At 49.9% G+C, this 16,278-nt stretch overlaps 1 protein-coding gene across 1 annotated transcript in view; it reads right to left on the bottom strand.

Annotated features, from left to right (window-relative positions):
* Nucleotides 1–15,544, bottom strand: part of Trabd2b (TraB domain containing 2B) — a 207,567-nt gene extending 192,023 nt beyond the window's left edge. Inside the window, exons 1-2 of the mRNA XM_069987285.1 lie at nt 15,019–15,544; nt 12,264–12,824 (exon numbers count right to left, since the gene is read on the bottom strand). Of these exons, the coding sequence (XP_069843386.1) occupies nt 12,264–12,824; nt 15,019–15,120 (663 nt within the window). The 5' untranslated portion in view covers nt 15,121–15,544. The remainder of the gene's footprint in view (nt 1–12,263; nt 12,825–15,018) is intronic.
* Between the last annotated feature and the right edge of the window lie 734 nt (nt 15,545–16,278).

Genomic DNA, 16,278 nt, shown 5'->3' with positions numbered 1-16,278 from the left:
ACCTATCTCAGAAGAGCTGAACCCCTATTCTCAAAATTCCAGTTCCTCCTTCTCCTCATCTATGTCATTATCTTCACTTTTTCATTCAATGCAGAGGGGTTCAGAGCACAAGCTCTGTAGCCAGAGTGGATGGTGTAAATTCCAGATCCTCCACTCATTTGCTGTATAACCAGGCCAATGTATTACCTCTCTGGGCCTCTGTTTCTTCACCTGTGGAATGGGGCTGAATCTCCCTGAGATCCCACTATGAAGACAAAGTAGGGTAGTGCTGTGAAGCACTCAGACTCATCCTTGGCATGTCTGTTGTGAGGCCCCTCTCCTGGGTCTCACTAGACTCCCTCCTTTCTCCTCTTAGCCAATGTTCATCTCTGAATCCCTCTGTCCTGGAACTGAGCCCAGCACACTGTGGGTTCCAGTAGTGCTTGGCAAACAAATGAAAGAATAAATGGATGCATGAGCTGTTTAATAATAAGTAATCCAGTTCACTAAGTATTTAGAGTATTACTCGGCAGGAGAAAGAGAAAGGAAAAATGCATATATACTTAGTGCTAAGAGCACCACTGAATGCTTGTAAATGAAGTCCTGACCAAGCTCTATCGTACCTGATTCTCCTAGTAACTCTGAGCTGCTGTGCTGAACCTCCTCCACCTGTCAGAGCAGTGGACAAAAAGGACATTTGTTCAATCAAGGGAGAGTACCAAATCATCCATCTAACCCAGGAGAGAGCTGGGTCTCAAGCTGGGGTCTAGTTCAAATTTTTCAATCCCTTCTTTCCCTGTCCCCACTCCAGGAAACAGCGGGAGACTGGGGGTGAGCTGAGCCAGAATGAATATGGTCAGACATTGCATACCACAGATGGTCAGGGGGAAAAAAATGACGATGTTCTGGGTGGTCAGACCACACAGTTCTCATCAGGCCAACCAAGCAGCCATCCTTGCCCTGGATGATGCTCAGTGTCGAGCAAGGGATGGAGAACCGCCCTTTGTACAAGATGGGTTTTGCCTCAACACACAAACAGCCTGAAAGGGGGCCAACAATAATAATTAAAATGACCACTACTTAACCCACCCCTGTTAACATTCATTACCTCTCACTGTGTGCCCCGCCTACAGCTATGCACTTCTGAGGCCTCACCTCATTTACACCTCACAACAACCCCAGGGGGTAAATACTATTGTGAGACCCCTGCTTTTCAGATGTGGAAACAGATCTTAGCCATCCAGGCAAAGTGGGAAAGCTGGAATTCCAACTCCAGTCCAGTTTCTTGCTTAAGACATCTAAAATACCTAAGCCCAGATCCAGGCTTCATTATCTTACACAAAGTATTTACCCTCAACTTCCTTTTAAAAAAAAAAAAGAGGACAAATTGCTGGGCATTAGTGGCTTATGCCTGTAACCCTAGCTACTAAGAAGACTGAGATATGCGGACTGCACTTCTCAGCCAACTCCGGCAGCAAAGCCTATGAGACTCTCATCTCCAATTAACCACCAAAAAGCTGGAAGTGAGCTGTGGATTAAGTGGCAGAGAGTCAGTCCTGAACTAAATAGCCAAGGGACAGTGCTCAGGACCCTGAGATCAAGCCCCAGCACCTACCCAAAAATAATGGGGTAAATATTTACCTTTCACGATTGGCTTAGTAATGTACTGTAACAGACTTGAGGCCTAACACTACAGGACTAAATAACAATGGCTATCTTGAGGGCTGGATAGAAAAGGGTGAAGTAAGGAGAGGTAGAGGGCTTTTTTTTTTTAAACTACATTCCACATTTTTCCATCCTGGCATCTTCGGCTAATAGTCTCCTTTGTCCCAGGACAGCCCTCTCCCAGCTCCTAGCCCACCTGTAGTCTCTCACAAAACTATCTTCATCAAAAAGCTACATTCTAATCTCATCAGCCTCCCCAGTAAAACTACTCCCGTACAAGTGGAAGAACATAAAACTACCAGCAAGCCCACCAGCAGACTCCACAGTGCAATAATCACTACACATACCAGCCAAGGTCAAGCACAATGACCATCCTTTGTTTCCATGGAGATCTCACAGTACATGTTGACCCATCCCATGTCCAATGTTTCATCCAAAGCTTTTCAAGCTACATCTGAGCCCCAACACAGAGAGCCTGGTTATCAAACGATGCATTTGCTATCCAGCTGATATCTATGGATCCATATAATTGGAGCTCTGAGAGGCCAAGAACAAATTTAGTCCCTTTACTGAGCTCAGCAACCATATTAGACAAGGTCCAGGAAACCTGGTGTAGGCCCCTTCTCTGCTGCCTTCCTTGTTAAGGAGACTGCAAGCAGGATGCAAATGATTAAAATTACCTGGAATTATCATTGCCAATTAGGCTTTTGTTTCCTCTCAAAATCAAGGCAAACAGCCCAAGAAAGGGGAACCCCTCTGAAACCACAGCTAAAAGATGAGACTGGGAGATTTCCAGATGGCTTTTTCTGCTTGTGTCTTTCTAAAGGGGCTTTCAAAGGGGACCCAAGGCTTAAATACTAAAGGCCTTTCAAGCACATTAAGTCCACTGGACATAACACAAGCCAGGTTAACTTTAATTAACCCTAATAGAAAGGAAGAAGGGTAAATCCTTTAAACAGAAAAAGATCAAGGGATGGGGAGGAGGCCTGGTCTTTTTTATCTTTGCTCCTTGGCTTCCCCAGGTAAGGCTGGCTCCACCTGGCCTAGGAAGTGCCCACTATGTGCCACCCACATCCCTGCTCTACCGTGTGGCTGCTCTTAGGCAACACACCCTGGTACTCGTGGAAGACAGGGCGGAGGTAGATGCACCTTCAAAGGAACACTGACAAGCACCTCAAATGGAGTGCAGCCTCCAAAGTTTCCAGGGGCACTTGGGGGCTTCCCTTCCAGAGCGAGATGGGCTTACTTGGCATGCTGACCTTGTAGCACTGAGCCAGGCAGAAGTGGACAGACCCTAGGCAGATGGTTTCATTCATCCTGGTTTCTAGGCCCAGACCGCACCACTGGTCTCCTCAGTCTAAAAAGAACTCCATTGCCTTTACCAGGGTAAAGGCAGCTAGTGTCCCTGCAGCTTCTCCCAGGAAGTTTTCCTGGGTCTTTCCAAGGCTGGAGAGGTTGTGTACTTACAACCTCTGCCACACCTGCCTTCACCTCCCTCATCCCACTGTGGTGTTAAGTCTTATCTGTTTGTATCCTTCCCTGCCCAGAAAAGAAGCATCTGGGTCTCAATATGTTATTGCTTGCTTTTGTGTCTCTAGCACATATCCTGTATCTGGCACACAGTAAGAACTAAAACGATTCTGGAAAACTTGTACAATGATGGTAATTTTAAAAGTGGAAAAAATTGCTATGAGTTAATCTCTGAACGTTTGTGTGTCTGGTACTATTGCTTAAGAAGCTGACAAATGAGGAAACAGAGGCCAAGACAGGCTATATAACTCATTGGAGGTTACCTGCATTACTACTAAGTGCAGATTGTGTGCACAGAGACACTACAACTCAGGGTTGGAGGAACAACACCTAGAGGCTTTTTCAAGGCTAACACCAGGTTGTAAATTTACATAAAGACTAATTTGGGACTCTACAGATGGAATCAGACTAGGGAACTACTTCAAATAAAGGAAGCAAAGAGGAAGTGGTTTTTTTCGTGTGTGTGTGTGTGTGTGTGTGTGTGTGTGTGTGTGTGTGTGTGTGTGTGTGTGTGTGTGTGTGTGTGTGTGTGTGTGTGTGTGTGTGTGTTTCTTTTTTGCTGGGCCTGGGCCTTGAACTCTGGGCCCATGGCTAGCACTCTATCACTTGAGCTACAGTACCACTTCTGGCTTTTTCTGTGATTAATTGGAGATAAAGGTCTCACAGACTTCCCTGCCCGGGCTTGCCTGGAACTATAATCCTTAGATCTAAACCTCCGGGATAGCTAGGATTACAGGCATGAGCCACCAGCACTGGGCTCAGAGAAGGAGCTTTATGCAGAGAACACAGGCTCATGAGGCTGGAGCAAATGATAGTAAATTTGATCCAGTGGGAAGGGTGAATCATGGGAATAAAAGGTGACAAGGTCTGGACACTGAGGGCAGGGAGATGTATACATGTCCTGTCTGAGGAGGGGATGGTGGTCAAGTGCCTCTGTGAAGGCTGGCAGGTTACCCAATAAAATCATCTTGCATTAAACAGTCAGAAGAAGGGACAGAATCTAGGGTCATGTACAGATGCAGAGACCACCCAGGCATCTTACGGCCTCAATGGCAGCCCTGCTTGATTTTGTTTATGGTGCTAGCTGGATGACCTTCTGGCAATTTTCAATCATGGCTAGGCATTCGGCATGACCCAAGTACAACTCACCAATCAGGCCTTTCAAAACGCAGTGCTAGAAGCCAATCACATTGGTGCACACAAACGGAATCTACTGAGTTAAGATCAGATGACATTAGTCCACAGTGGCAGTCCAAACTGGTGAGCTTGGATAAAAGTCTGAAGAGCCCAGGCCTTTAACAAAGATGGTCCTCAAGGAACTCTACTCATTTAGGTAAAGGAACAGCACAAAACCAGTGCATGGAGAACTGGGAAGGACTGGATGCAAGAGTCATAAGAGAAGCAGGCAGAGATGGTACAGCTCAGCCTTGCTGCAACTCCCAAATCAAGACAGTGAGAGGAGAAAATCAGACTTTGTGCGCATGTGTTTACCAGGCTCAGGACTGGATCCAGGGCCTCCTGCATGCCAGGCAAGCACTCTACTACTTGAGCCACACCCCTAGCACTAAATTAGATGTTTTTAAATGAAAATAAGTCAGCCTGGGTGGAGTCAGCCTGGGTGGAAGGGTGCCTGTGCTCCAGGTAGTAAAAGAAAGGAAAAAAAGTCTTTGTTCATGATTGACAGCTAAGAAAAAAAAAATTTCAGAATGCAGATACTGTGACAAACTCACCAGACTCATGGATGCTATTAAGCTCTGACCCAATGGACCAGAGACAATACTAAAGATGGCGGACATGTCTCAGGTGGAAAGACTGAGGGATTTCTGTGACACATTTGGCCCGATTTTTTTTTTTTTTTTTTTTTTTTTTTTGCTTATGTGGTGCTGAGGAATTGAACCCAGGGCCTCATGCATTGCAAGGCAAGCACTCTACCACTGAGCCACCTTCCCAGCCCCTTTGGCCCGATTTTGTAATCAATTATGAGCACATTTTTAGGCAGTTTAGAATCAGGAAAGAGTGCCTAAGTAGTAATTACAAAGTAAAAATATCAAAGTGCTGAAAAAATGTCATAAAAGAATTCCGCTGGGGGTAGGAGGGCGGCAAAATAAATGTGGCTGCATCTTTAAAGAAAACTCTGGACCCAATCTTCCAGAGCAGATCAGACCTAAGAGCATTCTAGGAAGACTTCCTGGAGGAGGTATAGCTTTAAGCTGAGCCTTGGAAATCTTGGGATTCAGAAGCAGGAATAAAAAAAAAAAAAAGAGGAAATGCCTAGAGAAGGAGGGAGGCCTAGCAGAAGCAACACATTTCCAAGCTTGGGGCAACAGTCTTGTGTTCCAGCGGATATACTGCCTAGATTTAAAAGCCTGTGCATCCTGGAGGAGCAGCCTGGCGAGACGGCTTGGCAGCCACTGAGAAAAACTGAAGGCTGGGCCACCGGCTGCCTGTGGATTAAGTGGGTGGACAGAGAGCCAGTGATAGAAGATAAAAGGGAGTGAAGTGGATAATATTTAGAAGCAAACTCAAGGGGGAGAAAAACGTCAGCAGCCCAGGCTGGCAGGCTTCAGGGCTGGCCAGCATTCTTTAGTTTCCTCCCTAGAAAAACTGCATTACCAGGCGACCTCTTCCTGGCTTTGAGAGATGTCCAAATGGGAACTATTAACAATGGCACGCTCCCATTTTTATCTCCATCAGAAAGCGCTTTGGCAGTAAGGCTTTCTCTCTGGCCATGAACTGGAGTGAGGTGTGTGGGGGGGGAGGGGTGTGTGGGGGGAATTAGACACTGTGTTCACAGATGGGGCTTACTGGAATTCTTGAACACTGGCCCTTTCCAACTCAAAGATTTTAGAAGTCTGTGTTGATGAGCCGAAAATGCTTCAAAGTTAAGAGGCTAGAATTTCATGATGTGAGGATTCTTCTAAGTCCCCAACTGTCTCTCTGAACCTCATGTTCTAAGATTTCACCATTCCTTGGTTCCCAAAGTCTCAAGAGTTTTGTTTGGGCTTAGAAGCCTGGAGCTTTGGAGCCTGGAACCTTCTGATTCGAGGCTAGATTCATCACCTCTGGCTTTGGAGCTTCAATCTCCTTTGGAGATATGGTTAAACCTTCCAATTTCTTGCTTCTGAAATTGTCACACACACACACACACACACACACACACACACACACACACAAACACACACACACACACACAGAGCTCTAAGATTTCTAAGGCATGGATTGACCAAGTTATAGAGAACTTGCTGTGCTAGCATGCCTATGCATGTACACACACATGTTCCCCACCCCCCATACCAATCTTGGGCTTGAACTCTGAGCCTGGGCACTGTCCCATAGCTTTTAAGTTCAAGGCTGGTGTTCTACCAGTTGAGCCACAGCTCTACTTCCAGCTTTTTGGTGATTCCTTCCTACACAAGGGACACAAGATGGCAAAATCATTAGGTTGTTTTGACTCATCGATGAGGCTATGGCAAAATACCCAACAGTAGTGAATTTATACACAACACACATCTGTTACAATTCTGGAGGCTGGAAAGTTCAGGGTCAAAGTGTCAGAAGATCTGGTGGCTGATGAGGGCCTGTTTCTTACACATGGGCCTCTCTGTGTCCTCACATAGTAGAAGTGGAAAAGGGAATAAGAAGGACCCTCATGTCCCTTTAGAAAGGCACTGCTTTCTTCCCAAAGCCCCTTTCTCCAACCTCTTACATCGTCACCTTGTGAATTAAGTGTCAGCATGTGGATTTTAGAGGGACCCAGACATTCACACCACAGTTTGGGAAGCTTAGATTCAAAGCAGGCCCTTATTCTTACCTTAGCTCTAACTTTGGACTAGTCCTTCTCTCTCCCTGACCTAACTTGTCTCCTTTGTTCCACCACAACCTTCCCTGGTGCCTTCTCTTCAGCCTGCATTTCTTGGAGGGCCTGATCCACCCCACCCCTGAGCCTCTGAGCCTGAGTTATCCATCATGGGCAGGACTACTGCTGAAAGCTACTTGCTGGAAGCCTGTTCGTTCCAGAGGGTGATCATGCTGCCTGCCTTCAGAACAGAGAAGAGCCTCAGCCTGTTGTGGCATAGTTTGCGGAGCACCTGCCCAGGCTTGATCTTCTCTGTCATCCCAGCCTGCTCCTTCCTTCATATCCTCACTCATTCAACCAGAAAGCTCATTGGTTGTGCCCATGCAGGGTCTGGGAACAGAGGATGGGGAACAACAGCATCGTGGCCTTCCAAGAGTATATTAGCTGAGAGTGGACATTGCAGTTATTCCCTGGGAGGTGGCCATGACTAGCCTTGTTTCATAGTTGTGGAAGTGAAGGCACAGAACACTCAAATGATAGCCTGTCTTGTCCCTGATTCTTCATGCTTCATAGAGAGACCCTGTTCTTTCATGTGCTTCTTGAAGCATGCTCCCCTTTCTAAATCAATGTCTAATTTCACCCTCTGGTGTGGAGATGCTCAGAGAATGTCTGTCACATGGTAAGGAAGCCCCTGGGCATACCGCTTGGTGTGCTTATACTCAGATTCCTTCCAGGCCTAGGTGGCATTTGCACGCGCATGTACACACACACGCACACAGGGCTGGATGATAGAAGGGAATTAAGGATGGTTATATCATGGTTGCTGACTATTGCTTATTAACTCATCCGTTCTGCAAGTATTTATTGTGCATTTACTAAGACCTACTGTTTCCCCAGAGTATAGATAGAGGAGACTTTTCTCAATTCAACTGTGCAGACTTAGCCATCTTTACAGCGGTCCCATGGAAAGCTGAAGATGCATTCCAGGGAGGCGGTCGGTGCCCAAAATGTCTTCAGAAACTCATACTTTAGAATTACCTTCAGATCCAATTTATGAGCCAGGCACAAAACTAGTTTCAGCACTTTTCAATTATCCATTTTACTTTTTTTAGTAAAAAATGAAGATCTCCCTTCACGTGCATGCTAATCTACCATTCCACATACCCACACACACAAATATACCAGCTAATGCCATCTGACTCTTAAACACCAAAACAAATCCATTTTTCAGATACCTAAAAAGGTTGGCCTTTAGCAGGGGAAAGACCTGAGTCTGAACCCTGAGTCCACTTGGCCTGTCTAAGTGATCAAAGCCAAATGATTCAATGTTTTCAATTTGTTGTCTTTAAAAATAGGTATGACAATAAACCTTGTAGCACTGCCAGGAGGGTAAGAGAATATACTTGTGAGAGCCAATGCCACGTGTTGTGCAGAGACAAACCTCAGCACCTGATTTTGTGGTTTCCATCTCCCTTTGTAGGAGACTTGTAAATTTTATAAACATTTTGGACACTTTTGGCAGACATGCTCTAGAGTTCCAACTCTATACACTTTGGTGATGCCAGCATATGTTGGTTAAAATATAGTGTAGAGGATCTTTGTTCTCCTACGTTCCCTGGAAGGACCTCATAACATAGTCTCTAGTGTACAGGAGTAGGGTGGATGGGGAGGATTGAGGCACCCCAGAGGGAGTAGTAGAAGCTAGTACCAGTCCCTGGAAGTAGCAGGCAAAGTTGATCAGGATCTACAGATTCGAAGAATATCCTCAGGTCAATTGTCCTAAGGCTCAGGTCTCCAGGACCCCAAGAGTAAAGGGTGTGCCAACATGTCCCAGTTGAACAAATCTTCATTTTGTTGAGCTAAGGTTGGGACAGTGAATATGGAGGCTGGAAGAAAGGCATGGATGCTTCAAGAGCAGCCCTCCTCTTCCCTTTCCCTGATCATACTGTCAATCATAGCTAGGAAGTCGTTCACTTTCTCTACAACCTTCTAAAGGTAGTATCTTCATGTATTCACAAAACCAACTTGACTTTGAAAGGCTGGTTAACTATTACTCCATCCATCCAAAAGCCAGAAACATTAAATCTTGCCTAAGATTATATACAGTTCTCTATGTCTTACCCACCAAACTGAGCTAGTGATAACATAGCAGGAAAATCTTTAAAAGGCTTGCCTACGTATCATTACTCAAGACCCAGAGTCAAAGGAAATGATTTCTCTGTAAGTACAAACTCCTCAAGAAAGAAAATGTTCAGCTCTCAAGTCCTAAAGGCAGAAGAGGACTACAGGATAAATTACAGGAGGGTATCAAGCACCTGGCCAGGAGGAAGTCTAAGAAACAGCATGGGGTAGCAGGAAGAGCACATCCTTCATTTAAGAGTCTGGCTCTGTTCCTTGTTAGCCATGTGACCTTGGGCAAGTCACTCAACTTCTCTGGTGCCCACCTTAGAAAGCCATAGTAAAGTTATCCAGGGAATTCAATGAAATGGAAAGGCATGCGGAGTTTCCTGCTGGGTGTCTGGCACGTGGAATTGATTAGAATCAGCCTATGGAATGTCAGGGCTGGAAGGGGCTTGAAAGATGACCTAATCTTGGTGTCTCATTTCACAGGCAAAGAAAAAAAGGTTCAGGGAGAGGAACTGACTTGCCCAAGGTCACATGGCAAAACTCATGCTGATATTGGATCTAGCGCCTTCAGTTTATTTTGAAATTAGAGGTCAAAAAACCTATCCGTTGGCCTGATCTTCCAAGCTACGCTAGCAGATCAGACACCAACCATACAAGCTTTCCCGTGGTCCCTGTAGCCCCTGTAGCCCCTGATGTCCCCAAATTTAATCTTTCTTTATCCACTTAACAAGCAAACACATGGTATTTCTATCCAGAAAAAAAGAGACATTAAAAAAATCATGAAATGAAAATCTCAGACTTTCCCAGAGTGGCAGCCTTAAAAGGCTTCTTTTTCTCACCTTCCTCTCACTGTTCTCTCCCCACCCCAACTCAAATATTTTGCAATAACAGTAATGCTTCGAGGAAAGAGAGGGGGAAAAAAAACTGATGCACTTAACAGATATTTCGGTGCAATAATGCATCACAGATGTTCCTATCAAACTGTGCATGCGTGCATGCAATTTACTGAGAAGTGGTTGCATTTCTGACTTGGGGAAGAAGGTTCTAGAATCCCACCTTTCCCAGTTAGTCCAAGACTGCCCAGGAGGACAGAAGAAGAGGTTTCATCACCTCCCTCCAAAATGACAGCAAGACAAATTGATGCTGTCAGATGCTTGGGCAGGTGGTGAAGGGTGTTTAGATTAGGAACTAAGAGAAATTCCTGTTTTCTTTTACTTAGGACTTGCATTCTGGGTGCTATGGAAAAGCTGGACCCAAGAACAATTTGATGAGTGAGCGGGCCTGGGCTGGTGATAGGGTGGGTGTGTTTTTGCAACAACAGAAATTGGAGTCTGTTTGATCTTCAAACATAGGCTTTGGAGAGACTGTCAGTGGGCTCCTTGCCGGCCGATGAATGGCTTCTCAGAAACTTTTCCTAAAACATAAGCTCACTTTGCAGCAAATGTTTTCAACCTACCAGAGCCATCATTTGGTTGAACAGCAGCCTTTCCAGACCCCTCTGAAGAAAGATAGTTTTGTTGTTTTAAGAGAGACAGATTAAAGCTAGGGGCTGTTTAACCAGGGAGCGCTCCCTTTCAACCCTGGTTGGGTTCCTCTGTGGTTGGTATAAAGAGGGGTGCTGAGACCAATGGTGGATCCCCCACCTCCCTAACTTAAAGAAGAGACTGAGCCCTGACATGAGGTCTCTGAGCAGAGAGGCCTCCCACAAAACTGCCCCCAAAATAAGATGGGCGGTGAGGGCTGGGGGTGGAGTGGGGGAAGAGCTTGACACAGATAATATTAGCTCGTGAGGCTGGCAAGGGAAAACTGACTTCAGAGAGAGCAAGCCGCTATGTTCAGAGAATTCAGCACTGGGGTAGAGAATACACAGGATTTTCCCCCGTGGAGAAGGAGTCAGGCATAGTCAGTATCCTGCGGGGCGTGACTAACTGCCCCAATATCCCTGCCACTGGGGCCCTCTGGGTAAGGACTCCACAGTTATGGGAGAGCCAGCAGGAGAACCAACAAACCCGCCTTTCATTTGGCCGGCAAATCAATCTGGCTTCTTACCTCCCTGGGGACAATATTGCATTTCCCCTGGAAAAACAAAGGCCAGAGATCTTGGAAGAGGAGTGTGTATGTGTGTGTATGGGGTGAGGAGGGGGGGATCAGTTTCTGCCATGGTTTCCCTGGTGAAAAGCTTGCAACATCTCAGCAGCAAACTAGCAGGTTTGATTCCAGTGGTAAAGTTCAGCTGTCTCAGAACCACCCCTCACTCAGGGCATCTGCCTGTCTTAGGACCTCCTTGGAGAAGGAACCACCAACCTGGGATCCACAGCTCAGTTCTCAAGGCACAGATGTGAATTCATTGTCCCCAGGGCCTCGGAGTTAAGTTTGGGACCAGTGAGTTACGGGTGACCTCTGCCCATGGAAACAGGCTTTTAATGACATTTTACTGGATAGGGCCTCTGGCAGCCAGAGACTTTAAACCTCTTAAGCCTCTCCCTTCTCCCTGCCACTTCCACTCCCTACCCCCTCTGCCCCCCCCCAACCTTAAGGTTCAGAAATCAGAATTGTCGGCTTGAAAGCAAACACATTTCTCTGAAATTATTAACCCCCAACGTCTCTTTTGCTGACTTTCTCCCAAGTCTCAGGGTCGCAGAGCACGGGGGAATTCTGCAGAAATAGCAAATCAGTGCTAGTATAGGCCAGAACCACAACACCTGATGCTATCCACTCAACACAGTGCACTCCAGGCACCAAATCCTTCTCCACACAGACACAGCGGCCTCCTGCTCAGGAGACGCCAGGCCTGCAGAAAGACTGATACAAACTAGCAACTCCCCTCTCTCTCTCTTTTTTTTTTTTTTTTTTTTTTGTTCTGGATCTCTCTGATGCTCCCAGGGAAATTCTTTCTGCTCAGGCAAGCACAGCAGGTGGAGAGTGGATATCCCCAACAGGGAATCACTGAAATGGAAGAAAACACACAAACTCTGGCACACACCAGTTTCCTCGCATCCTACCATAGCGGCCCAGGGCTGTCCCAGGGCCAGAATGAAGCTCTCCTTCTGGGGAAAGGATCTGACTCTGGCTGCCTGCTGGAGGGCAAAAACAAACAAAACACAGAATCAGAGCAGAGGAGCAAGGTCCTGAGGCTGCTGCTCAGAGCTGGCACACACATGCCTACCTGGGAGAAGTTGAGCCCGTTGAGTGGATGGCATTGCTCCTCTACCTGCTCCACGGCCCCTGTACTCTTCTTCATCTTCTCAGCCTGCTGGGCCAAGTAGAGGTCCAGCACGGGCACTCCACGAGAGCGCACGTCAGTCTCCGTGAGCGAGTTCACCATGAGCATCACCCACACTGGCCTCTTGCGCTCCCAGTTGCCCGCAATGGCATTGAACAGGTAGTCGGCGTACAGTCCCTTGCCGCGCTGTGCAGGTGTCATCCATGAGGGCATCATCAGCTTCACATAGTCCAGGTGGCGCTTCAGGCGCCAGTAGAGTTCATGAGGCAGGACATCCTGCAGGTTCTCCCCGTGGGGCAGCAACTGGCAGCTGGCCAGAGCCGAGATGGTATAGGGGTCAGTCAGGTCCAGCTCAAAGTAGACACGGGCACTGGCCTGGAACGCTGCCTTGGAATTGTCCGGGATGAAGTCCCAGACTCGGGTGTAGGGGACGTGAATGGTGCCAAACAGGTAGGCTGGAGGATGGCGCCGGATAGTCCACAGGAAGGAGTTCAGTTCCCTCTGCTGCAAGGGGGAGAGGAGAGGCCAGGCAGTGAGGCACAAGGAAGCGGAGCCACACCAGGGTTAGATGGGTAGCAGGGGAAGGGAGGACAGAAGGCAGAGAGACCCACTCCAGCTGTTCCAAAGAGCAAGGGCTGCTGGGGGCTGGGGGCTGACGCCTGTAATCCTAGCTACTCAGAAGGATGAGATCTGAGGATCATGGTTCAAAACTAGCCTGGGTAGGAAAGTTCAGGAAACTCCTGTCTCCAATTAACCAGTTTAAAAGAAAATCTGGAAGTAAAGCAGTAGCTCAAGTGGTGGAGTACTAGCTTTGTGTGGAAAAAAATCTAAGGGACAATGCCCAGGCCTTCAGTTCAAGTCCCAGTACTGATGCCAAAATAACAATACCATCTATGCTGTGAGAAGCCCCCAGAGCAGTGCCAGGCACTGAGAAAGTGGGCAATGAAGAGAGGCTCTCATTATGACTTGCTTTCACTGGGAGAGCCAAGGACTGCCACACCACCTGAGAACACTCATTGCTTGGCCAAGCCAAACCTTCACTGGGTGGTGTTTCATGTGGAGGGTGGGGCTGGGGGTGGTGGTGGACGACAGAGAGTCCTGCTCTGGCAAGAAGGGAGGAAGTCATATAACTTTTAAATACAACCATTAGAAGACACATGCCAAAAGCACTTTGAAAGCAGAACACCTATTAAAAATAGCACACTGATTTCAACAGCTACTTTTCCCGTTCATCGGGGTGGATATGGGTTTTCTTCTTGCAGGGCAGGTTTGGGGGGGGGGTGTTAACTTACTTTGCTCCACTAGCTGAGACCATAGATGAGAAAGTGCTTTAAAACCTTGCAAAGCCAAGTCAAAGCTCAATTTCTGGGTTGGGAAGAGAGCGTTCCATAGAATTAATCCTAAGAAATGTACATATTCTGGGTGCTTTCCAGATTCCTCCACCAAAAATGCATACCTGGTCTCCATCCCCAATTCTGTCATTTCCTGTGACCTAACTAACTCCCACTAAAGGTGTGTATGTGTGTGTGTGTGTGCGTGCGGGCGTGGGCGTGTGCATGGGTGGATGCATGGGCATGCAACACCAGAGCCATTTCTCCACATCCAGAGTTGGACCAGGGTAAAGGGCAGGGGCAGGAGACTAATATTTCTGTCAGGCAAGCTCGTTTTCTATTCCAAAAAGCTCCACTGACCACTTGTAAACTTTAACATTTTTTTTCTTGCCTGATTGTGGCACAAATAAAAAAAAAAAAACACGGGTTGAAGATTGAGGAAAACCATTCCTTCCTTTAGTAACAAAACTTGTAAATCTTAGCATATTGGGGATAAGTGCCATGCTAGCTGGCTAAAGTCCTCCCTGCTTCTGCACAAGGCAAGCTAGCTTGCTAGTTGTGCACCTTACCCAAGGTCAACTAATTCCCTGTCACAGGACAGCACAGGAAGACCCTAGGCAACTTCCCCAGTCTCTAGGCCTCCAACTCAGGATCTCTGCAGAAGGGTTCTGGGGAAAATCAAGGGATTCCTGGGTTAGGGAAGAGAATGTAATTACTTGACCCTCCTCCCCCAAGGAAACACTAAGCCAACATGTGCTAGCGTTTCCTTTTTCTCTCCCCTAGACTCTTCCTTCCCCTTTTCGCGAATCGGGAGCACTTGAGGTGGTAGGTGCTGGGGCCTGGGCTGCAGAGAAGTGAGAATCCGCACGTGAGGACAGCGAGCCCTCATTCAGAACCTGCAGGCAGGGAGAGGGAGGGAGGCCTGGGAAGGGGCAGAGTGTGCCTGAACGTCGGAGAAAAGTGCCAGAAATATAGGAAGAGAGGAGAGAAAGAAGCGTTTAAAGACAGGATAAAAGTCAGAAGGGAGCCCGAAAGGGGCAAAGGGGGGGGGGGAACCCAAGCAGGACCAGAAGTCAAGAAGAGAGCCCAAAAGCGTTAGCGAGTGGAGAAGGAACCCCAGGGAGAGAGGGAGAGGGAGAGGGAGAGGGAGAGGGAGAGGGAGCGCCCATCTGGGCTCTTGCTCCGGGCAAGGAGACGTGAAGGAAGGGTGCCCAAGCTGTGCCCGCACGCAGGACCGGGGTGGGACGGGTTTGGACTGAGGTGGGTGAGAGAATGAGAAGCCAGACCACTGCCCCCCAAGAGGCGGGGTGCCGGGGTGCCGGGGCGGCCGGACGGGCGGGAGAGTGGCGGGGCAGGCGCTCGCTCACCGATCCGGGCGGCCGGCACTGTCCTCCGTCTGGGGGCTGCGGGCGGGCGCGGGCGGTGGCGAGGAGGGCAGCGAGCAGCGGCCCCGCCAGGGCGGCGTGCATCCTGCAAGGGGCCCGCGGGGCGCGGGGGGACCCTCCCGGGCGGCGTCCCCTCAGTAGGGCGGGGAGCCCCCAGCTGGGCACCGAGGGTCCTCTGGAGCGCGAGGCTCCAGCTGCGAGATGCTGGGAGCCCTGCTGGGGCGTGGTTGGCTGTCCCTTTCGGACCTGGGGGTCCCTCTGGGGCGGGGCTCCGTCTGTTGGAAGAGGGGGACCCTCGGGGCGGGGCGGGGCCCCTCTCCAGGGCGCGCAGCCCGGTTGGCCGAGCCCGGGGATTCTGCGAGCGCGCGGGGATCCCGGGGGCGCGTGAGGGTGCCGGGGGCGCCGCGCTAGGGCTCGGGGGAGGGGGTACGCGGGGTTTCTGGAGGGGAGGCGGTACCGAGATCCCGGAGTTGGTGAGGGTCTGGGGTTACGCTGGGCACCCGGGGCGCACCAGGATCCCAGGGGTGCGCGGCGCTCTAGGAGGCGCGCGGTGGGACAAGTGCGGCGGAGGGCGCGGCGGGGCGGGGGGTCGGGGCTGGGGCGCCCGGCTGCCCCCCCCGAGCCCGGCTCAGAGGGGCGGCGGGCGGCCGCGCGGCCGCTGCCCGGGCTCCGCCATGCTGCTCTGCGGCCGGGAGGGAGGGAGAGAGGAGGGCGGGAGAGCGGCGCGGAGCCGGGCCGGGCGGGGGGCTGGGGCCGCCGGGGTGGGGGGGAGGGGAGGACCCGGAGCGGGGGGCGGGGGGCCGGGGCCGCGCCTCGCCGGGCCGGGCCGCGGGGAGTCCGGGCGAGCTCCGCGCCCGGGCGCGCCGAGGCGGAGTCTGATGGGCATGGCAGGCGTTCGCTCGCTCGCTCGCTGCTCTCCCCGTTCCCTCGCTCGCCCGGCTCCCTCACACACGCGCGGAGGGAGGCGAAGCCCGCAGCAGCCACTTCCCAACTTTCCAAACTTCCCAGCGCAACTTTTTTCCTCTCCTCCCCTGCCCGCGCCTCCTCCTCCCTCCTCCCTCCCCCTTCCCCTCGCCAGCTCCCCGCCGGGTGGTAGTTACCGAGCGCCGCCGCCAGAGGGCGCCCCGGCCGAGGCTCTGAGCTTCTGGGCCTCCCTGCTGGCTCAGAGGTGCCTGCCAACTGGGCAGCAGGGACACATTTGGGGACCGGGACCAAGGCTCGCCCAGTGCACCCACAGTTCCT

This window comes from Dipodomys merriami, unplaced genomic scaffold, assembly GCF_024711535.1.
Source record: "Dipodomys merriami isolate MVZ:Mamm:240054 unplaced genomic scaffold, mDipMer1.0.p SCAF_34, whole genome shotgun sequence".
NCBI classification, from domain to species: domain Eukaryota; kingdom Metazoa; phylum Chordata; class Mammalia; order Rodentia; family Heteromyidae; genus Dipodomys; species Dipodomys merriami.
This window is presented reverse-complemented; position numbering and strand designations above follow the sequence as displayed.